Consider the following 25,705-nt stretch of genomic DNA (forward strand, 5'->3'; position numbering starts at 1 on the left):
TAGTTACTGTAAAGCCAACCAAATACAAAGTTCCCAAAAGCTCTGCTGTTTTATTAGTTATAGCTGAGTATAGCGAGGCGCCAAGTCGGACAGATCGTTCGTAACGCCAGCACCCAGACTGCAGATCATTGCGTCGGAGGATATCACATGCAGTTCTCAAATGATAATAGACAGTGGTGTTAATTGTTGTCACCTGCGGGAGCGACGCACGGAGTTGAACCCACAACTTTTCACAATACACAACTTCAGAGTTACATTAACCTTTCCTGCATGAGATTTTAAAAGTTGCTACCCCCCCCCCCCAAAAAAAAAAAATAGATAAAGAAGTGCTTACATCTGATTTGATTCATTGCGATTTGTTCCAAGAGATAAGAACGCATCAAGGCCTACAATAGTGTTGACTGTATCGACATCTATTTAGTAGGTCCAGGTGTGACTCTATTGTAAAACGAAGTGTGAAGAATCAAATTTGGAATAAATGGGCTGATTTTATCATTCTCCGATCATCTATCAACCCGCGCTGATTGTCCAGGCCCTTTTATTGCGTTTGCTAGCTCGATGCGCGCGTTTATTGAGGAAAACCCCGAAATACGAGCTATTGAAGATAACCCGTACGGCGACTTTGAACCGGGATCTTCCAACACACACTACAAGCGTTACATATTGATGACAGCAGAGTACCAATTCAAAAGGTGTCTTTAATTACTTTGTCAGCTTGTGAGGGGGAAATGTAGTCATTGTGGGTCTCTGTTAGGACACTTCAAATGGTGAATACCTTATCTTAGACGTGAATGGGTTCAATTTTTGGGGAAGAACTTTATCGCAGAATCATCAGCGTGAATCGTGGCTGTGGTTTTAACTCGCAGCATGGCGAACGTCGTGAGCAATTTGTAATTTCGTCTCATTCAAACAGGCGAGATCAAATTGCTGATCGGTCGAACGGCAAGTCTTTCTTTTTCCTCAGCCCTACAATCACCCCAACACACCTGATTGGCAAAACTGATAAAAGTTACGCTCCACGTTCCAACGAAAAAAAAAAAAGTGAAGAGAGAAAAAAAAGCCGTAAACCACCAGATGTTTTTCCTCTGAAGGTATCAAGGAAACAAACATTTTTAACCCCCACTTCTTTCGAGACTGTCCTTGACAGAAACGTTCTGCAGTCCGTAAACGTTCGCGAGACACGCTGGCTCGCACATACGAGCCTGCAAAGACCGATTCTCGTCCAAAGGGGAAGGATTACGCGTTTTAGCTCTCCAAATTTGCAGAGTCTGCTAAACCTATTGGGGCGAATTTAACGAGGACCCGCTCTGCTCCCCTAACGCGTGTCTCTCGGCTCTATTCCGCGAGCGGCACACGCGCCTCACAAGTTTGTCAAGGTCTCAGACTGCAAGTACCAGCCTGCACCCAGGGGTCTAGTGCCTGTCGCTTGAGCCGGAAACTCCTCGTTGCTTCCTGTACTTGGTTTACGTTGACTTCGGTATAAATCTACCCTCGGATGCCAGTAGTAACACTGTTATTTAGTTCACCCGTTGTGCGGACGGGTATGTTGCGATCGAGTTCGTCCTACTCAACACAGAATTCATCATTACTTTAACTACCCTTGGGATTAATCTTGAAGTTCAGCGTTCTTCATTCGAGATATTTAGTGAACTTTATGTGTGTGTTTTTTTTCTTCCTTGTGTCTGTCTTTCCTATGAAACCCTAGCTGGAGTCGCCAGCAGTCAAGTGTGTAGACCACATTTCCACACACCGACATTTCAGTGGCTGGATAGCGGCAAGTCCCTGCACGGAGTTCAGAGTTCAGGTGCCTGGTGTGGAGGACCATTCGGAAGTTCAACCCCCCACACTGGTCCAACGAGCTCGTACACGATACCAGGCTCTGCTCCCATAGCGCCTGGCTCCCACGGCCACCACAGCACCGTCCCATCAGCTACTCACCAGGGCAACGCCGCCGCCGCAGCCCACTACTTCAGTTTCCCGCCAACGCCACCTAAGGACAACACGCCTGATAACATCTTAACACCCGTCAGCCTACACACCACGGCGGACTACGGCTCCGAGTTAAAGAACGCGAGTTCATCGACCACGTCGAAACCGATCCAGTGCAACACGAGCGGGAACCCGAGCTCGCTTCCATCCTCATCAGCCATGACTTCGAGCTCTCTCGACTCGGCCTACTCCCAAGCCCCACACCACGTCCCAGCGGCATACGCACCCTTCATGTCGGACCTACCCAACGGGGCGCTGAATTTCCACCACCCTGGAGTCCTGGCGAACAGAAGTCTAGCACCAGCCCCAAAGCCACGAAACAAAAGCAGGTCCACCACAGGTGAGTATATCTACTAAACTTCTTCTTCATTTTCATAATCATTTCCACTCGAAAGTTATAAAACTAGGAAGAGGAGTAGAATAACTTGCAATAATTACTTCTGCAATTTTTGAACACAATTTAATCTGTGAGTCGACGCTTCGTCGCGACGGTGTTTGTGCACTCTTTGAATATTGAAATTTGAATATTGATTTTCAACCTTCAGTTATCATCATATTCAATCATTGGAGATTTTGATGGAATGTTATATGTAAGGGGCACTAGCGAATGTGGGCTCTGCTATAGCAATGTGACTGAAAATGGAAAGTGCATAACTTCTTTACGTGCGTCGCGTTTCTTATTTTTCTTTCTGCGAGATCACAGCACGTCCATGCAGGATGTATAGCGACGTGCGTAATTTCGTCATATGCATAAATATAAAGCCACATTAGAAGAGTGCGATCATGTCCATTTTCCGAGCAACACAGCTTTTGTTACCTCATCTTCCTTATGATATTAAAAAAATGATAAATGGAAGTCGAGCTGATACCGGAATAAAGTATGAAGGAAAGCAACTACTCAGCTCTAGATCACCTTCCGTTTATGAAACAGACAACCACTTATCGTAGTTTTGTGCTCAAAGTTCTTTCATACTCAATTCTAATGTGCTACAGCAGTGAAAGACAGCCAGTAAAGCAACCTGTTTCTACCTCGCGATCCCAGTATACCTACCCAGGCGAGTCCCTGGCGATATTGGCTCTAGTAATCGGTCGATAATCGCGATAATCTCGGGCCAGGATGACGATTATCTCATCCATTCGCGCCCTAAGCCGCCTGTTCAAGAAGAAGCCTTCGCGCTTTAGAAACGCGTCTCAGGCAGACACACAGTATGGTGCCCAAGCACAGGTGACTCCGCTAAAACTAATTCGTTCATCTTTTCTTGCAACCTGTGGACGGGTGAGTGGAGGGACCGCGTTTCTCTTTAACCTTTCGAGATTATTATTATTATTATTATTATTATTATTATTATTATTATCATCATCATCATCATCATAATTTTTATGATCATTTTTTTTTGTTCTCGGCTACCAGGAGTAATACATTTTTGATAAATGCCCATTTTAGATCGTATAAAGTGAAGATCTTTTATTGAATAGGTTATTTTCATTTTCAGTTCTATTCCTTCTGTAGATGAGCTATGAGTTATGGCGCGACGTACAGATTTATTTAGGCCTACAACATTCCTTATTTACGAGACTGGACGGAATTATTGCTGATACAGCATGCAGTAGTGGCTAGTAGCGACGCGATGATGAGAGTTTCAGGGCGCGTTTGGAACGGAGACTAGTTAAGGTATATAATAATATCTCCGAATTCACACATTACTTTTTGTAATTGGACAGGACCCCGTCAATTTTTCTGTCTCGTTTTCGGGGGCAATACCTCAAAGCATAATATCCGGCCCCCTTTTTCCAATCGTGATTCTAGACATATTGTATCTCTGTCATATTCTACGCGACCTGTCACGTTTTCTTTTGGTCCACGAGCCCAAAGTAGAAAGAGAGAAAGAGCACAGTAAAAACGGAGATGGGAAATTGAATCTAATCGCGTGTGTGGCACACGACTTTCGCGTTACATGACATAGCATCACGCCGCGGAGGCCGGGCGGTGACCCCTCGTGCCCTCCCCCGTTTGGCAGCCAGCTTCTCGGGTTGCAGATCGCCGAAGCCACCTGTAACCATTTATACGATGTTTATCGAGCCAAATAGGGCTTCAGCTGGCTCTCTCACACGTGATGGCCATTTGTGGGCAAGCATCCCCGTATCACCACAAGATGAGAACCAACTATCTCTCTTGTTTACAAATTGTGACGACAATATATATATCATTTGTATAGCGTATATATGTATTTTTTGGGGGGGGGGGTAGAGAGGTGTAGCACTTTCTGAATTTATAGTAACAAGTGGCGCTTTAATATCTTCTTTGTCTGTTGAGCGATATCAGCGATATCTTGAAACGCAGACGTGGTTGTCACTCAGTCTATAAGTGGAGTCTGGGTCAAAGAAGTGTGAGAAGAATCAACTCAAAACATCTCCCCCTCACACCCCCACCCCACCCACCCCACCCACCTCGTCCTCATAAATATACCATGTCCCTTGTCGTAGAAACACGTATTACAACCATGTTCTAATATCTGTCGCTCCTAATTAGGAAGATGTATTCTCATTCTTCCTCAGTGTTGACGCTTTAGCAAAGGTGTGCCACACCACACCACTTCACTTTTTTTTTTTTGGGGGGGGGGGGGGCATTGAATTAGTTTGTCCCATCTAAACTGTTCAGCAAAGAAGACCGCATCATAAAACTTGATTTGCATTCCATTTATTTGGTAGAACATTTTATTTTGAGCTGAACATTATCGGAGGGCAGAATCCACAAAGCTTATAACCTTAATATTCATTCTGGTTTGTCATCTCATATCACGTTGGAGTGACATATCGATTGAGTGATCGGATTGTTGACGTCACTAAATTGTGTAGTTAATGTACTTCACTTGTTACATTTCCTCGAACAGTGTATGATTTAAAGAATGTGTGTGTTTTTTTTCTAATATATAGCATCATCCGTCATCCATGAGAAGGATAATTTGTTCCCCGAAATAGATATTATTTTGTTTTTATTTTTTGATTGGTCTTTACACATCGAATAGAAAAACAGCAGCCACTTAGGGTCACGTGACTTAGAACACAGAGGTGGCGTATCACCCCTACTTAGAACGCGAGGTCGAGATCGTCACTGCTCGCCATATTTTAGAACTGACTGACTTTCAATAATTATGTTTATGTAGATTCTTTTCATAATGCTCGCTGGACTGATTTCACTTAATTTTTCGGTAATTTATAATCATGATAGTACAGATATTGCTGAATAAAAAAAAATGACTGTAAAATCATATGTAGGTGTTATCAACAATCTTCAAGTAACAGAAACAGAAAAATTAAGGCTGTGATCGTAATATGTCATGACAATAAAAAATCAATATATTGAATCCGGTTTTTTTTTTAAAGGATTAACCAGAATTAACTTTGATATTGCAAGGGGCAAGCAATCATCTTTATACTTTTATGTAATTTCTCTTTAGTGAAGGTTCGAAATGATATTCTCAATGTTCACCAAATGTAAAAATGACTTTCCTGGCAAGTCAATTGTTATTGTGCATCCTATGTCTTTACAATGTTGACACGCACTCACACTCACATTATGATCTGGCTTTCAATACAAATAACTCGATGTCGCAAATCCCGCAAAACATACCTACAGCTGGGATCTGCCATTTAACTTCATTACTTCATTTTCAATGGTTAACCCTGGACATGCCCCCAAAAGAAGAAGTAATGTAGCCATAGATGTTATTCCTGTTAAAGATATCTTTTGAAGGAGATCTTGCCTCGTCTTCCTTTATGCCACTAAATTCACTTTGAGTCGTTTTCAGAATAGCGACAATAAAAAGCGAATCGGTGAAAACATTTCAACGGGCCTCAGATGTTTGAGTCGATAAGGCGAGATCCAGAAATTGGCGATGATTAAGGAACCGAGCGATCCCGAGCGATAAAATCAACCCCTGATGGCACTAATTGTCTGTGTTCGCGAAACAAGATTATAACATGGTTTATGACCAACATGTAATCAACTCGCTTCGAAATAGTCAATAATTCATAAAATACTGAATATAAATAGATAAAGAAAGATTCTTTCAATGTGACTAAGCAGTCTTGTCAACGTTGAAATAGAAAGAGAATTGCCCATTTTAAATTCACTTTATTTCTCTGACCCCTGGGTCAACATCAAACGGATTTTAGTCAAATGCGATGACATATAAATTGGTACTCAGAACATTATCATCGATGACACTTGTACATCCAGGTATTAATCACATGAATCATATATAGATTTATTGTTGTGTGGTTATTTGGAATGTGATTAAGATATAATCATAATCTGTTGTAGTGCTTTTTCTTAAGATTAGGCCTACACAAAAACTCTCAAAAGAGTTGAGAATAAAATGGGGAATTTTAAATTATGTGAGGTCGTGTCTGAACAGATCCTGAAAAACGAATAACCCTGCAAATTCCAAGTCATTCGAAGAAAAACTTGCACCTTAATTAACATTTGTGTTTATATGGACATCATTAAGTTGAACAGTAGCGACTGAAAGGCATTTTGCATGATTTAACATCATAATTATGCAATAGATTAATATTTGAACAAAAACAAAACAAAACAAAACTGGCTTGTAGAATGCCATTACTTCGATCTGATTATGAGTCAGAACTCGCCCATTCCAACTGCCATACTTGCGTGAAACTCTAAAAAACATATTCTTTTCGTAATATGCAGTCATAACATTCTTACAATTTATTGGTTTGCTCAGAATTTGCAGTATACTTTGATTTTATCTCTCCCTCTAAAGCGGGCGAGAAGGAGGGATGAATGTTTTCGAATTTGATCAGACGTGGAAAGGTACAATTACATTATGCCGAGCGGAAATGGCCAAGCAGGTACCCCCTCTGTCAACTATTAGCGAGTTGAACATCGCTGCCTACGTCACAGCCATTAATTGGTCGGGCCAATTCCAGCAGCGGTAAAGGAGTGCTATACCACTGCGGTGAACTCTTGGCCGAAGTCCAGTGAAGAGGCGACAGGTCATGTTGTTGTGCCAGTAACTTTCGGTTTTCGGCTGCCCTTTCTTCGAATCGTAAATGATCAAATTGTATTAAATGCCGGAAATACAAAGTGGAAAAGCTGGGAAATGCGGCAATGCGCGAACTTATTTCAAACGAGCCACACTGTGTTATAGGATAGCAGACTCGAATAATATCATATCGCTGTGAGTTTTATCTTAAATTGAATTCAGCACTCCTTTGTTCATATCGTGCGATTCATTCAGGATAATTTATGCCGAAACTCGCCCCTCGTGACCCGTTTACTTATGCGAATGCGAGGACAAACCTTTTCAACGGCTGCGTAACACAAGAAGAGGGGAACACAGCGACCCGAAACTTCCAGGACGCTCATATATTCCCTTCTTGCTTCGCCGCTTGCTTCCTCACATAGGATAGTGTGGCTCCTATAATTAGCCTTCTCGATTACGTCAAAATTTCAGACGTACAGCTAATAGTCAAGTAAACCTGTCGCATATTGAAAAGAGCGCGCGCTGTACCTCTGGGCTAGCAGCCAGCTGACTCGTCGTCACTAGTTTGCAGGCACAAACCCTTGTTGGGAGAGGCTGCAGTGTAGTGGTGCGTGTATTAGTCTTGGCGCATGCAGACTTCTATACGACCAACAAGGGTTTGTGCCTGCAAACTACGTCGTCACTAGTTTGCAGGCACAAACCCTTGTTGGTCGTAAAGGAGTCTGCGCCAAGACTACTACATGCACCATATGGCACTGTCCCATAGGCCCTGTGTTGAAGCTTCTCCCAACAAGGGTTTGTACAACCTTTGGGTCCATAAACACCTTTTCATGTTTATTGGGCGGAGCTTCACTCTGAGAGGATTGTCATGGTAACCGTGATTGACATGCCCTATAGGGGGCTGTCTGGCTGACCACCACTGAGATAAAGGTCAACCTGAGTAGAAAACCAGATGGTGGTTTGAACTGTTATGTAAGACTTGGGATGTACTTTCTAGAGCAAGAATGCTCCCCTCTGCAATGAGTGACCACCTCCTTATGAGGAACCAAGGAACATATCCCAGCCATTCCCTTTCTGCATGGAGGTGGGAATCTCTTCCCACCTCCCTGCTTTCGGTTTGTTTCTTCTTTTCTCTCTTTTCAAGCTCTCAGTAGATCTTATTCTTTCTTTTTTTTCTGTCTACTCTTCATAATTACCGAATCATATCAAGACCAACATGATTTTCCCTCTATTTTCACCTTTCTCTCAATAAATCTCTTTGTGAAAGAAATACTAAATAAATCATTCTCTGTTTTGGTACATTGAAAATGCATTCCCCATATGCATGAAATATCTGAGCAAGTTTGTAGTTTTTTTATATATCAGTCTACCTAACCTGTATATTTTTTTTTTGGGCCTCTGGCGTACATACTTATGTAAGGTGTCATGTTTAAACTCCTTCTTTCATATTTCTATTATTTCATGAAGAGCTATAAACATTCCTAAGTCTTAATCAAGATTATACCAAACTATATGTCTTTACGAGCCTAACCTTTATCTGTGTAAAAAGAAATAAGTAGCTTTGTATGTGACATTCTGATTTAATGCGAGTCTACATAAAACCTTCATTCACCTATTTATGCATAGTGCCTGCTTATCATGCATTTCGTCAAATTTGCCTACTCGAACTTTGATAATAAATGTACCAAGGCTTATTCATCTACAGTAATAGATTACTATACTTTATGATTTGGTGACCTTTCCCTTCAGGCCTACGTAATTTCTTGCTCGTGCTATTGCTAATGTGAGGTACATGTACCAACATATACCCGATTTCAAGTTTTCAAATTCTCAACGAAATACTTGCCAATAGGCCCATAGGAGCTGAGATATAAAATTAGCTAACCTGGATCAATCCATTCAAGTAAAAATCTGACACCAAAGTCAAATTTGTAACTGTCATGCATTCAAACTGTTTCTTACAAATATTGTGGATAAAGAGCTTAATAACAAAGTTATGCATTTTTAAAGTTATATAACTTTCTCTTTATCTAACTTTCCCCAAACTGTCACTGATATGTTCTAATCGCTGAATTCTCTCAATCCACATGTATTTCAATGTGAATTTGTCTTTTACCGATATCATCAAAATATTTCTTGCGATTGTTTGATATTTCTATAAAACAGTGTTGCATTGTCATAAAGCCATGAACGCATAACTGAAGTAATGTTGTAATGCTTTCGGGGAATAGATAAAAGAAAAGAGATGATATATATTTTGATGATATCGTAAAAGTGATATGTACTGTGCAAGTTCACGTTGAAATACATGTGGATTGAGAGAGTTCAGCAACATTATTAGAACATATCAGTGACAGTTTGAGGAAAATTAGATAAAGAAAAAGTTATTTTGAAGTTTCTATAACCAGGTCAAAATATCAAGCTCCCACACATAATATGGGCTTCATTACCAAGGAATATATGCCCATTTTTTAAAAGAGAAATGGTTACAGTTTCAGAGACTTCAACCCCAAGTACCTTCTGATCTGGAGATTCTCCTGCCTGAAACCCCTGGCAAACGGGAGACTCCAAGCGCATATCACGAGCGCGAATTTCCCTGCGGCCAGGGTCCAGGGCCCGCTTGAGCTCTGGAAGCTCTAATAATTAGAGTTCTTAATGTTCTCTTGTGCTATCTAAGGCTTATTTTTCAACATACGAACACACAATGTGAGAAATCATTTTAAGTGGGAGACACAGAGCCAGGGCGGGAGAAATTAAATCTCAAGCGGGAGAACGGGAGATTTGGCAAAAACGGGCTTTCGGCGGGAGATCTCCAGTTGAAAGCGGGAGAGATGGAGTCTCTGCAGTTTAAAGAACAATAGCCTACCTACATTTCTTTAAAAATACAAACAGAAGTTCATTGAAACAAACAAGCAAAAATGTGTTGCTCAGAAAATAAAGAGAATGTACCACAGGCGAGGACTGGCAGCAACAATACATGCAATCCAGACCAGAACTATCACTAAATGTGATTAATACCCCATGGACCTCAACCTGAGTGAGTTAGCACAGTACACAATGTTTTTGTGTGCTTTTTATCAGGTTGCTACCGTGGCAATGCATTATTCAACATTGACAAAAATGTGTTTTTCAATATAAATGCACATATATCTATAATGGTCCCCAAAAATGTACCGAATCTATTAAAAGCTATAACAACATTCTAAAAACTGAGGAAAATAGCATAAGCCATAATGTTTTTGTATTATTTATTTTTATTCAAAAAGTTCATAATTTTTGTGGCAAATACTGTCCGTCCATGACGAAAGAAGTGAACATTTTTTAATGAAAAATGCCTATAAAATGGCAACACAGAATTGCCATACTCCAAAGACAGAGTTTAAGCATCAACATGCTATAGTGGTCACATGTACCAAATATCACGTCAAATGTTCGAAGACTGAGGGAGTAAGCTCTACATTATTAATCCACAATATTTGTTTATCAAAAAAAATGTTGCCATGGGAATGCATTGTCCAACATTGAGGAAAGAAATGCTTTGAGCAATTGAAATGTGTATTGGTCACATGTGTCAAATCTCAATCAAATCCTAGAAACTGCTGGATTTAGCTAAATCAATTAGTAATTTGTATGTTATCACGTAAATACATGGGTCAGCAATGACAAGAGATGAAGTTTGGATATCTTCACTTTACATTTTAGCAGCCAAAATATATGCGAAATTTCAATTCTATATAATGCCCAATAACTGATGGAGTTACAGTTGATCAATCCACATATGTAAGAAAATATTCATGTCATGGCAACAGACAGACTGAAAACCACACATACACACACAAATGTCTTGCTAAATGACATAGGCCCTACATGTAGTAAGAGTGATCATCAGTCTCTAAAACTGCAAATCAAATGTTCAAAAAGTGGGCAGTTTGTTCCACAAATGTTTTTGACAGAAATGCTGTTAATGGCAAACACTGTCGACAATGACGAAAGATACAATTTGTATACAGTATAGGCCTACAATGGTGGTCACACGTGCCAAATTTCAAGTCTATTGCTCAAAAAGCGAGGGAGTTAGGTCAATTCATGTGACTTTGTATTTATCCATAAAAATACTAATGTTCCATGGAAAGAGGCATATTGAAAATTCTATAATGTATTATTTAAGTGTTGTGCAAAATAGCATTACTATAGAGTGGTCATGATTCCCAAATTGCAACTCAAATGGCTTAAAAAAAAACAGAAAAAGTTTGATCCACAAAATTGTAAATGATTTTAAAAATATGAATAATGTTGTTATCATGGCAAAACATTGGTCAACAGTGACAAATATTACGCTGTTGCCAGCAGACTGCAGGTTCATTTCCAAAATGCACTTAATAGATTATTACAGCTACGACACAGCAGATTCAACTCATTTTGAGTGAATATATGACAAGTAAGTATTAGCTCTTTCAGTGTTATGCAATTAATAAAGATGGAAAACAATTGATTGCAACCAGCAACTGATTTTTACTAGTATAGAATAGAGAATTATAATCAATTGCAAGTTATGATTCAGCATCCAGGAGATTTTACATTGATATCTATCACAAGTTTTAAAAGATGTATGTATAAATTCACTCGGGAAATGCATTGTTTTATCAGACCAATACATAGAGAGGAATTGACAGTGAATTTGAAACACTGTCGGAACTTGCAATAGGAGAGAGATCAAACTAGGGAGAGAAGTTACTAGTATACAGAAGACCATCTCTGACTCTACTTATTAAAGATTACTCTTAGAAGTAGAAAACCTCTTAGAAGTAAGGTTTTTCTGGGTTTGGTTCATGCATAGGTTTGCACCAGAACTGTTCTTTGCTTTTCAACCTTGATCTTCTCAAAGTTTAGGTTTTATTCAGAACCTATACATAATGAAATTCAAGGGTATTAATTTTAAATTATCACATAGGTTGGTACACTAACAATGAACCTAGGTTTGTGTGTAATTAGTGGGCCCATGACTACACAGTATACCAGCGAGTAAAAGAAAAAAAAAAAGGCGTTTAAGGGATGGTAGTTTTGGTTGAGAAGGTGATTCAACTTTTAACTTTTTGCATGATAGAAACTACTTGACATATTAAAGAGTAGTTACAATTTTATTTGATGAAAGTCGGATTTGGAAATATCCAAAAACAAAGTAAAGCAAAGTGGTCCATAAGAGAAAGTTCCCACATTTCATTAGGACCAATTGTTTGGCGATATCTCAACCATCTCAAATTTGATTTTCGTCAAACGAAATTTTAATAGAATAGTATGTACGGGCCAATGCTCATTTGATAGTCATATAAGTGGATTCTCGTTAAATGTTGCAAAAAGTTAAAACATGCCTTGAAATCTTGTTCAGAAAAGCAGATGATGCCCTAAAAAATATCTCATTACATTTTAGTCATTTCATGGTTTACACCATGAATCCACATGCTGCTCCATGGTTTACAGAAGAGTCAGATTTAGAGGGGAAAAGATGACTGTACTGTGTAAGGGAGAAACGGTCACCCCTTGGAATCTGGTGTACTGGTATCAATGGGGGAAGGGTTGTCTGACCAGTGTTGTTTTTATTTCACCCATGGACTGGTGATATCTGTCTTCCTAATTATCCAGTTATTGGGTGCTGCCAGCGAAGTCCCCAGAGATGGTGATGGACATTGGAAAGCAACCAATCACATGGGTAGAGGGTGGAGTTTGATTTTCACCGTGAGAAACTGTTTTTAGAAGTCTGTACAAACCCTTGTTGGGAGAGGCTGCAGTGTAGTGGTGCGTGTATTAGTCTTGGCGCATGCAGACTTCTATACGACCAACAAGGGTTTGTGCCTGCAAACTACGTCGTCACAGCATACTTTATTCAGCAGCGATTATCACAAAATGCAGGATAGCCATTACGTCATAGAGGAAAGGGGAAGAAAGAGGCGAGTGAAATAGGTCGAGACCTTGGTCAAATGTGCTGCAGATTAGTAATAGATATCTGATTGTTATTCCCCTTGCGTCTTTTGATTTTTACTTGCTTTCAAACATCTTCCCCTCTCTCGATGTAGTGAACACATTACCCCCTCCTCCTGTGATTTGTATTCATAACCATAGCTCCTGAATAAGGATGACGCCAGGAAACGCGTATTGAAAGTGTGACATCGAAATAGGCCATCGATCTCATTTTTAAAGAAAAAAAATCATAATAACAACAACAAATATCTGAAGCATTGTGATACCGATCTCTCGATAGATTACACCTTCATGAAGTTGATAATGACAGGTGATAACCTGAAGGACAAATCATTGCCTTTGTGCATGTGCCTGAAAAAAAAAAGGATCACTATACAATGACATTATGTTTGAAAGTATCAGTTAAAGGCCATTTTAACAGAAATCTCACGCCGTGCACAAGTTGATAAAGATTAAAATCAGACAAACAGAAAATAGAAAAGTCATCAAAATCGAATTGAACTTCAAAGAAAGTTTTGCAATTCAAAATTTCGCCGCTACTTTGCAAATTGTCCGAGGTAATGATTTAATCAACTCAAAATTCTCCCATTTGTTTGTGTGCCAAGATGTCATAAAGAATATCATGATTTTTGAACATTGATTTTCAACTTTAACCCCCCCCCTCCGACGTCATTGCTAATTATTGCAACGCAATGCCATTTGTTTGGAAGGATACAAATTTCTCTCCTCGAGGACATAATGAATATGATGAAGACATGTTGGTGAAGATGTAGTCTTATGTGTATGTCACTATAGGAGACTTACGCAGTAATGATATTGCCACCTCGTCTGGTTTGCACATGAAATGGCAACTTTCTGTACATTTTTGTTTCACGTGAGAGTTTGACAAAGACCTCTACTGTTCTGTTTGTCTAATTTTGCACTGAGTATTAAAAACAATGTCAACACCAAAAATTTCAAGTCAACACCAAAATTAAGTTGCTGCAAATAAGGTTAAGAGACACTTTACTCTAACGAATATTCAACTCTCAACAATCTATTTTGAACGTCACATAGTTTTTAGACGTATTTCAATACGATATCTGTCGTAGATCGTAAGATGATATCAAATGACGGCGACTGTGGCTTTTCGCATTCAAATGGCAATGCGTTCGGTCGAATATTACTTTTTGTTGATACATCTCAGAGAAATATTCGGAAGTCTCTTCAATTATTTCTGTAGTTTCAATTACTGAGAATCCTTTCTTTCATTTATCCGTCTGTGATTCATTCATTTGTCACAACATTTCACTTCTATATACGTGTCGGGCAAGCTATTGTTTATGTCAAAAAAAAAAAGGTTAATTATCACTAGTGACCTACTTAAATTCTCCGTCGTTCAGTCACAATCAAAGGTATAAAAGGTATATCCTTAATCTTTACGACAATACTCGACGTGGCTATCACTTCTTTGTTGGTTGTCATTATACTTGCCATTTGAAATGTTTCATTCTGACTTCGAAATGTATCGAAACTGATGTGATAGCATTCCTATCATTTTTCATCCCTCATAACAAACGACGAATTTTCGAGATTTTTTTCCATAGCTTATTTGCTTATACATTAAGGCAGTTACAATAACCTCCTTCTAACTTTTTTTTTGGTATTGTTTAGTGGTTTTCTAAGAGCAGATTAAGAAGAAACCCGCTAGCTAAACGGCAGAATTGGTGCGTAATTGGAATCGGAAATTATCGGAAAGTGAGGAGCTCAACAAACGCACAGTTCGCGCGCCATTTTACATTTTGGGCTAATACTCTAGCTCACTCTCTTTATTCTCAAACGACTGGGAGGAAATTTGAATTACGGGAGGGGGGGGGAGACACTTCGGACCACCTGACATCAACCCTGTTTATTGCACTCAACTTTTGACCTCAAACTACTTTCTTGAGAATGCAGTTGTAGCAAACTTTCTTGCATTGTTACGGATATTCTATCCTAATCTTCAGCGACATTCGTGGAGGAATACATCGATGGATTTTCATGTTTCTCTCTTTAAAATAGAAGACCTCATTTGAATCCTAAATTGTAGTCTTCATTGCAGATGTGAGAAAATCATTTTATCCTTTCCAACGATGTCCTTTTTCCCCTTTCTGGAATGCTATCATAACCAGATATACTACACTATAGACTGAATGATACGATTGATGAAATAAGTGTGTTATGGCTAGACTTGACTTCATGGATAACAAAAGTTTCGATGACAAACAGATCAATGAGTAAACTACTTGTGATGAAGTTTTGTTCATCATAGAATTAAGCCAGGGAGGCGAGTGGACTTAGTGGTTTGCTTCTTCAGGGGTAGACAAGATTTTTATTCTTACAGCGCCTGACAACAGTCAGTTGTCTGGACCTTTTACCACTGACCGGTAGTCCTGATTTGTAGTGTCAACCGCCCCACGCCGCGGGTCGGCGACGGGTCTTCCTCCCACGTCTCGCTCCTTCTCCAAAACTTGTTTTAGATATGAAAATAGCAGGGGGGGGGGGAGGGGTGTACCATGGTAAAGGATTGACACAATGTGTTTGCAATCCAGCGTTTAATTATGATTAATGAATTTATGATTCAGTGTACGTCACTGTTTAATCTGTTTTACGTAACACTCTTAATCTCAGCCACACGCTGTTTCATTACAGCCGTATACTGCACGCGCGTCATACAAACAAAGGAAATAACTTCATTATTACCAGTGTTAAGTGGCTTGGCCTTCACCTATTACTCTTCAGCTAACTCGAGCTAAATTTATGTTTCAAATATTTCAACGGATGTAAGATTCCGATTGACAGGATGTAAGACCAGTTGGCTTTTATTGTGTCACTGACGTAAGTTGACGGTACTTTTTGTGGCAGAATTACTGTAAAAAAACCCACCCAAAACACCAATATGACATTGTTTATGATTGGCGTATGCACAACCCTGCAAAGATGAAGTTTTCATGCTCCTTTTTCTCTTTCCATGTCATGATCTTATTGTATGTTTATCTTTTTTGAAGGATTTATACATCAAAGAGGAATAATTAATTGGCGTCATGAAAACGGCTGTATTTGTATTGCAACATCTGCCACTCCGTTTCTCATTGCATACGCTCTGGCTTTATATATGTCTATGTGAAAATCTGGCTGCATTTTGTTTAAATGGAAGTCTGATATAAATTGTATTTGTTGTTAAATGTTCTTGATTTGCAGAGGGGCGGGAATGCGTGAACTGCGGAGCAACCTCCACGCCGCTCTGGAGACGAGATGGCAACGGGCACTACCTGTGCAACGCCTGCGGGCTGTATCACAAAATGAACGGACAGAACCGCCCGCTGATAAAGCCCAAGCGAAGATTGGTGAGTCGGGTTTAATCGTGTTGGGACCGTCACACCTTCTCCACACCTTCTTCAGACATTTCCAATTCAGACAGTGCATTTTGAATTTATTTCATTCCACTATTCGTCGAAGGCATCCTCAAGAGAAAACATAGAGGCAACCAATATTCCAAAGGGATTATTGGCAAACTGTAGACGTTCACTGAGGAGAAAGCGCATTCAACAGCTTGGGAATGAGTGAGGTCCACAAACGCCAATCTATACGACATAGTCTATTTACAATAATCTGAATTAATTCACAAAGATTTCTGATCAATTGCAGTGCATTACTCTTCAATCACACGCACATACGTAGAGTTATTTGTGTATAGCCCCAGGCCTATTTGATGCGTGTATTTAACCACTAAATTAGGAATAAAATGATCGATAGAAGGACAGGGGGAGAAGAGCGGCGTAAGTTGAGTGACTTCCGCAGGTGACACTCACCAGATCTATAGTTTGGTCGTTTCTTAAGTCAAGTAGTGCTAGTACTATGGCTTGATGGTTAAAGAAAGTTTCAGACCTTGATACTGGAGATTCTGAGTTCGAATTCAGTCCACTGCTAACATCCGGGATACAAGATATTTAAACCATGATATCCCGCTTTACCCCAAAGTTCACATTTATTTGGTAGTCGGGGCACTGTTTACTTATGTCCCTCGGGAAGAACGGTGCTTACGCTTAAAAGGCTTCTTGGATAAATGTAACCACATGATTATTATAGTTCATCATGCATGGATTTTGCGCAAAATATGCAACAGAATTTATGTCTGGCGACAAAATTTGAATATCAATGTAATGTTTCGTTATCCACCAGATGCGTAAGGATGAGCTTGAATAGGCAGAAGGAATAATTTTGCTTACTTCTGGAGACTTTGTCATTGCGGTTCAATTCTCACTCTCAATGCAGCTACCATTCTAACCAATCTATCCAAGGATCGAACACTTCTTCAGAAGTACAGAAACAACAGACGAAATTGAACAAGCTTCTTACACAGTTGGACAAACAAGAGATCGAAAACCTCATCCCGAAATGCCAGTTTTCGTACTTGCCTGCTCGCATTGGTTGGCTCATATCTTGGTTTTACTAAGCGAATTTCGCTTTTCAGTGATATGGTATATTAATAATATATCACTAACTTGGTAGCTAACTTCCAGTATAGAGAAGCAGACATCACAACAGAATTTGGTATTTGGTATTGCCGGAGTAGCTCTCTCGCGCACTCTTTCCCCTTTCTCTCTCTTCCTCTTTCAAACATGGAAAATCGATGCCACTGATATCGAAAATTACTGTCAACCCAACTTCCCCAAATTTTTAGTCCAGGAAATACCTCGCCAACCAGGCAGCTATATTGATGAAAGATTTATGTTTCTCGGGAACAATATGAGGAAGCAACATGTGTACGGTTGGTTGCTAGCTGCGTCCCAGCTGGGGTCCTTCAGGAAATATTTATGAGCATTTTGAGAACGTTCGCCAACACAGAGACCACCACTACACTGTGACATGCACACGCGCCTTTGGTTCCACTATAACAACCCGTTAAAATAAAGCTTCCTTCAAGTTTCTGGACTCACAATTGAAATTGACCATAATATGATAACTTCAATGACAGTAATCAAACATTAGAGTTAGGATTGTGATAGGGTTTTAGGTAAGTTTGACGTGAGGATTAGGATTGGGGTTAGGATTATGTTTTCGGGGTAGAATTTATGTTTGGCTTAGCGTGCAGATATTTCATGGGAGCAATTGTCGCAGGAGCAACTGTAATGGAACCCTCAAAGTCATAAGACGAGAATGACCATGTTGATGTTGGACAGTGTATCTGAATTTTGCTTTACCTTCATTTGACTGATACAATGAAGAGCTTATTTGCCTTTATTCTCCTTTTATACAGATTATTCATATGGTGTGTTTTTCGGTGTGGTTAATTTAAGTTGCACTAGTAACTGCAAGGGCTTGTTTACAATGGCCTTACGTCTTGTTTAATTAAGCGGGGTTCTTAAAAACCGAATGAATTTGATTGAACTTCATTTGTATATTTAACTTAAGCTGTAACGAAATAAAAATCAATTTCTTGATAGGAAATCCGATGGTGAGATGGACAATGATATCAGTCTCAATCATAATAACATCAGTCGTGATTGATGAATTACCATCGACATAAATCCAATCAAACCGATGACTTTTTGGTAGTCACTGTACTTACGTTCACAACTACAAATTAGTGCATTGACCTATAGCTGATGGGAGTGATCACACGTTTAATGAGGGCGAAATGGCAAAACCACTATAGCCAATACTTCCGCTGTAAAGTGTCACAATTTCAAGGGGAAGGGATCTACACTTCTTTTTAATCATTGTTGGTATACCTGTGACGTTGCATCTGCTCTTTTGGTTAATTTAGTCTTTGGTTGACAAACACTGAGAATAGAGATGACTACCAGTTCTGTTCACTACACAAGAATCCACTCTAGTTAGAATATAACAAAACAAAATATATAGGCCTAAAATATATATGAAATATATAGGGCCTATGTATATAAAAGAACAATAATTGTTCTTTTACAGAATCCTATGTAAAGCTCCACAACACCAAATCCCCGTCGAAATGTGAAAGCAAATTATAACACCAGGTATATGACGTAAACTGATTCAAAAGTCCTAAACCAGAAGCTGCCTGGGCTCCTTTATTCTGCAGTTATTATCGCCTATTGAGATCAATTTCACACAAGAGCATGTCATCGATTGCTCTGTGGAATGCCTCTGTCTTTTGATTCTGTGGATGTTCGTTTATAGGCACGGTAGGACATAATATTGAATTTATTTCTCCATAATTTCTCACGTTCCAGTCCGCCAAGCGCACGGGCACGTCGTGCGCCAACTGCCAAGCAACCACCACCACTCTCTGGAGGAGAAACCCCAATGGCGACCCGGTCTGCAACGCCTGCGGCCTCTACTACAAACTCCACGGGGTAGGTGTCTTATTATATACGATTCGGTTTTACGTCTTCATGAGTGTCTATCATTTTCCAGCAAAGCAGATAAGAACCGCTGAAATCGTAGAGTCAATTGAAATAAAAGCAATTATGAATGTATAGACATAATGTTATTTCGTACGGTGTATACATGCACATGTGTAATTACATAGTCCTACTTTCTGATTTTATATCCACATGCGAGTACAAATAAAGGCACTTCATGCATATATATATATATATATATATATATATATCAATACAGTTTTGAACATACGCTCGCTAAGTCATTTGGCTTTTCATTACATGAGCACAGCTGCAGCATGTGGAAAGAAGTAAATGCATTGTATCAAAATGATGTGAAGCCGAACATGGCCTTGAGACTGGTAAAGTGCAAGTCCCGTGCCAGCCCTACTTTCTATTTTGAGTCCTTTTTTGTCTCTGTTTTGAGGGAGGGGAAACAGGCGAGTGGAGAGCCTGAATTAACACCCGAACCGGTTAGCTTGGAATGAAATACAGCCACGTATTTGCTTTGGCGCCCAGTATGAAATCTGTTTCCGGAGCTCCTACTCCACGGCTCACATAGCGGGTAAACAAACATTTCCTAAGCAGAAGTTGTGTTAGAACAATTATGCTGCCCGCATGTTTAAAAGAGAGAATGTAGGCCTTCTTGCTATACTCGACAACTCCACGTGGCATCGGCAAAAGCACCGATAACTTCTTAATTTTATAATATACAGGAGTAACATTAGGTTGTTTCTTTTTGGTTATTTCCATTTATGACTCGCGTTTACGGGATCCGCCCAATAAGGCGTCATACAGGTGTTTTTAGTGAAGTTTGTCAAAATCGAGTCGCAATCAAAGCGAAGTTTTCAGCCGATGTCATGCAATGTTAGGAAACACACGTGTGAATTCCTACTGCGAGATAGAAACTGACATCTACGCCAGGCCCCACTGTTGTAGGACGTGTGCTGAAAATTAGCGGCACGCTAGCGCGAATTTGCTGATGTCACGGCGTGGCAAGGCGCGCGGGCCAGAGCGGCACTACTCGTCCTAATGAGCGCCAATCCGCTCCAAAATGTCCCAATGGACTTGACAGTAAAAGACGGAAAAGAGTCAACGTCCCCCCCCCCCCCCAAAAAAAAAGGAGAAATCTATAAATTCTACGCTCCTCATTTCTCTCCCATCTCTCCGACTTCTCCTCCTCGTCCAATGTGATGGAGATTCCAGGGATGAAACTTGACGTTAATCTTCCACTGAGTGGCCCGATGGGACGCCCGTAGTGATAGAATTCGCCCCGTTTCACTCCGAGCAGTTCTTATCGTTGCCACCAGATGCGCCTGAAGCTGCTGACCTCTGATGCCTGAACTTTTTCCTCCTGACTGTGATGCTATGCACAACAAAGAAGCGCTCCTAATCGCACATCACACTTAGCGGGATTGTTAACTCTTTATCTATCTTGCCAGTCAGGAATTGGCTGTCAAAATACCAATACCGCCGACTGAAATGGCTACTTCGCTCGTATCCTGCACCTTTACTTACTTTTTTTTTTTTTTGGGGGGGGGGGGTGAGGGTTATTCATTTGCATTTGAAGTCTATCCAGTAGGCACAATATTATGAAGAAATAATGCAATCGTATCCTGAAATAATCTATCTCAAATAATATTATTCACTGGAAAACACACGGTGGAAATCGCCATTTCTCCTCGAAGTTACCAAACTGCATTGCCTAGCGGGTTTCCCGCCAAATGTTTTCCATTCGTCTTCGCGCGTTGCACCAATTGTTCCTGTCGTCTGCATATCCTAGTCGAATTTCACAGAATTTCCGTTCGGGTGAATCTGCCCCCAGCCAAAGCCATCTCCCCTCTCCCCTCCCCCCTCCTGCACATGAAGAAATAAAAAGAGGATGCTTGTAAGTGCGTATTCTGGCCCTTCATTCATAATTTCCATCCCGATACACCCTCTCCAATTGCACTGACTCTATCTTGTCTCATCTCTGTGAATGGGTTTTTCTCATGTCCCCTTGAATGCAAACCTACAGTGATGAATCTCTCGAGTTTGTTTCCCTTGCAGTTTCGTCCATATTATTCATTGCACATGGTTAGCTCCACATTTAGTAGCACCACATTTATGCACTTGCTAGAAGTCAGAACACCCACACCATCGTCTGTACTTTATTCCTCGCTTATTTCACTAAACCTCAACACGGTCTCCAATTTCATTCAGCGATATTTTGAAATGAGACTGACTTTAATCCCTTTTCCAGGTTATCAGCCGCATGGAACGATCCATCAAAATGTGCGTCTCTGCGCGCTCCCCCGACTAACATTTCCAAAACGAATGCCCCAGTGGTGAAGAGAGAGAGAAGGGAAAAACCAAATCGGCTCATGAACAGTCAGACGCGTAGACCAATCAGCGGATTAGGATTAAAACTCCGCGATTAAGACACAGATGATAAGTAAAATAAATGGGCATAGTCGTCTCGGTTAGCCAAGGCCGCCCGTGTTTCCTTCGCTAATGATAATCCGTGTGATTCGCAGGGTTCCAATATCTCAGATGAGTTTCATTTTATATCGATTATCTTTCTTCCTTTTTTTTCAACAAAATTACAAAATCTTGCGTATGATTTCCATTGAGGCATCACGTTACCGCGTCTCTTCTTAGTGTGCGTGCTATGTATGTAATGAGTGTGTCTGTATGTGTAATATTTATGTGTTTTTATAGGAGATAATTTGCGTCTTGCCGAAGGATATACGTTTGTGTGATATTTAATGGTTTTCGTCCTTGATCATAATAGTGAACGAAATGCGTGTGTTGCTGCGGTTGAACTTGTTGTGTGCAATTAACTGTAGCCTATAATTTAATATAATTGTGGTTGTGATCAAATAGTGATGTACCTATAGGGTATCGGTTCCGTCATACCTTGCAGTTGAAAAAGAAAAGCGTTTTGATAATGTTCTCATTCTCATCAATCCGATGACACTAGAATTTCGCAATGTTCAGTTAATCATAATGCGGTTGATTCGTTAGAGCAATAATTTTCCTCAATCTCCCCGAATCTCTATTGATCATACAAACAGAACTAAAACTGTATGTCCATATTTGAATGATGTAGGGCCTAATTACTTGCACACCACATCTAATTCGAATTTCAGTTTTTCGTCGAATCTCAAGAAAAAAAAATCATTGTCACAAGTGACTTTGAACTCAGATAGTCTACAGACTTAAAACATTGGGAATTCGCACAATTTTAGATGCAGGCCCAAAGCTTCAACTTAATAACGTCTTGCCTCAAAACTCTAACACCGACACATTTATATCCTCGCTGAAGTCCCAACATCTCTTTGATTTGATACAATATATATTTTTTTAATTGTTTGGTACCAATGTTAATTGTAACACTTCGGATTTAAATCGCCAGGAGCGTTAGTCGTCGATGGAATTTGCGCTTTACAAGAAGCTAGATATTAATTAATATTATCAAAATAACACTTTGGAACATTTGTTTAATGACGGTTACTTGATCGACTATACTGAGGAGAGCCAGGTGCAGATAATGGTACTTCCACAATGATTGGTGTCTGCCAAGATGGCCTTAATTAGTTTTCTCCCCACACACAAGAGTGAGTATGTACTTAAGATACATGTATTTGCACAAACTTCGAACATTTCATACCTCAAAATGGAAGCAAAACCCCCACAACAACATCAGATTGCGATATTCCTGGAATATCTCCATCTAATCGACACAGTGTGTGACACATCGGCATGTGATCTGAGTGTGCCGCATGAGAAAAAATGTTAACATGATGAGAAGCATGTCTTGGGAAGCACGTAGGCCTATATCCCGTTATATTTCTTATGTCTGAATATCTCCCGATAGAGTCCTGAATTGATGGTAACGATTAAAAAAGGAGAAAATTCCACGAAATACGCCATGGATTCTGCCTTTTTCAGGTCGAGTTTCACAGTCAGTTCATCTATGTCACTTTGATTTTGAAGATAACAACCGATTTGTTTATTTGTTTTGGGGGTTATTTTGTATTTGTTTTCTTAGCTTTTGTTTGCTAATATATATGTTGTTTTTTTTTGCTTTTACCTCATTTTTACACTTGTCATTAAGACAGAACTTCATAATCTTATCCCTCATGCATAACAAGTTTGCCATGCTCGTGATATAGTCTATGGTCAACATTATGGGACAATTAACCCGTCTTATTTTCTTACGCAATGATACATATAGCCTATACTGATTTATTTATTTTTCATCGATTGATATTTGTCTGCATATGTTTTATCTGAGTCAGACCTGAAGGTTGTGTGCATTAAAAGGAGATAAAGACATCGTAGTCATGAAATGTTCGTAACTGCTAGAAGCAAATACGTATCGTCTGATCATAAGGAAATTACAGTATAAAGCTTTCAGTGGTACCGAATGTTCCCGTAGAATATCGATACGCGAGTCTATAAGAAATTCGGTTTGTCTAGTATACAAGTAGTTATATTCAAGTTGCATCGTATGCATTAGAAGTAAATTGGAGAGAGAAAACGACAAAAGGACTGACAAAAAGCAAACCCCCCCCCCCAAAAAAAAAACAAAAAACAAACAAACAACCCCCCCAAAAAAAAAAAAAACAAAAACAAAAACAAAAACAAAAAAAAAACAGAGCTCCCAGTTTGACTCGAGACAAGGATCTCAGCTGCCGAGGCTGACTCGGAGATCCCGGGCACTTGCTAACATGATTCGCGGACTGACAATCGCTTCCGTGCCGGGCAATCCGTGTTTGTCGATCTGATGAGTACACTTGACGGCTGATCTCGAGGTAGCGCTGCTGTATTCTTTTTTTTTTCCTTCTTCTTCTCTTAACCCACTTATTTCACCTGGCTTTCCATAAACCCCAAAAGGACTCAGACTCGACCTTCAACCTGGTCTAGATTTCAGCAAGTCGTGAATCTCTTTAGACCGATTTCTTGGCAAGTGATTTCAGACACTAATCTCTGAGCGTGGCTGTGCAAATGCAGTTTGCAAGGCCGGGTACAAACTTAAAATTTGTTAAAAATCAAAGATAACACCGTCATGATCGTCCGTTTGATAAAATGAAAACGTATGTGAGTGCAAAAGTTTTTAAGAATGTTTCCGTTAAAGATGATATAAAGTTTTGGTACCTCAAAAGTTTCCCTGAGTTTCCTTGTCTTAGTTTGTGTTTCAGGTTAAAGTACCTTTCATATAAATAACACTGTGAGAATTTCTCGCCCCAAAGTGCTCTCATGTCTTAGTAATCATGCAATAATGGTTTCGTACCAGAGCAGAGCAGGCTCTGAAAAATTCGAACGAGCCGTTAGTTTGACTCAACGCGGTACCGCGACAATCAATATACACGTATTGTACGAAACCATTATTGCATGATTATGAAGACATGAGAGCACTTTGGGGCGAGTAAGTCTCACAGTGTTAGTTATATGAAAGGTACTTTAACCTGAAACACAAACTAAGACAAGGAAACTCAGGGAAGCTTTTGAGGTACCAAAACTTTATATTATCTTTAAAATGTCAGTTGTAATGTGAAACGGAAATGCTTCACAGCAACCATTTTTTTTTAGTATGAGATCGAACATATTCAGGACCACTCACATTAAAAAAATATAATGCAAAAAAAAACCTCGTTGTCCTTTATGATTTAATTTGCACTGTGTATTTTTTTAATTCATCAAGTTCTATAGGGGAACTTTTGATCAAACGAGAACTAAGTTTGATAGTATTTCTAGCATGTCACAAGTTTTAGGTGATCCATTTTGAACTCGACAGCAACCCTGATTCTCATTTTTTTTTCGCGCTAGTATATATGCCTCTTATTTGAAAGGTCGAAGCGAGACCAACATCCTGCCCACAACCACTTCACGACCTGTTCTTTCACTACCTGCCATAACGTGCTACGTATGAATACCTAGCTAGCTATGAAGGGTGGCAGATTAAGGGAGTGGGGGGGGGGGGGGGGGAGGGAGTGGAGTGTATGTATATATGTTCTTAAAAGTCGATAAGTCCGTCCCTCAGCGTGTATCCGAGGACTCGCGCTTTACGGCGCCACTCTTAATCAACTCAATTAACCGACTCGCTCCGAACACCGATGACAGAAGTAAAAGAGAACGCGGTGTGTGTTGTCTCAGTGTGTTTGTGTGTGTGTGTGGGGGGGGGGGGGGTGGCAAGAGGGAGGAAAACGTGGAGAGGCATGTACATGTATTTGTTTGTTACTTAAGTTCATTAGCGCCTGGATTATTACTGACATTTTGGCGCGTGGCTCGTATGTTTCTGACAAATAAAGAAAAAAAATGGCAATAACACAAACGAGATGTGTATTATCAACTCTTGGATGA

At 39.9% G+C, this 25,705-nt stretch overlaps 1 protein-coding gene across 1 annotated transcript in view; it reads left to right on the forward strand.

The window, feature by feature from the left end:
• The window catches only part of LOC139737972 (GATA-binding factor 2-like), an 87,016-nt gene that overhangs the window by 52,114 nt on the left and 9,197 nt on the right, over positions 1-25,705 (forward strand). Inside the window, exons 4-6 of the mRNA XM_071648640.1 lie at positions 1,706-2,329; positions 16,194-16,339; positions 19,208-19,330. Of these exons, the coding sequence (XP_071504741.1) occupies positions 1,706-2,329; positions 16,194-16,339; positions 19,208-19,330 (893 nt within the window). The remainder of the gene's footprint in view (positions 1-1,705; positions 2,330-16,193; positions 16,340-19,207; positions 19,331-25,705) is intronic.

This window comes from Diadema antillarum, unplaced genomic scaffold, assembly GCF_040938485.1.
Source record: "Diadema antillarum isolate AM-2024a unplaced genomic scaffold, OU_Dant_1.0 seq00000717_RagTag, whole genome shotgun sequence".
Taxonomy (NCBI): Eukaryota; Metazoa; Echinodermata; class Echinoidea; order Diadematoida; family Diadematidae; genus Diadema; species Diadema antillarum.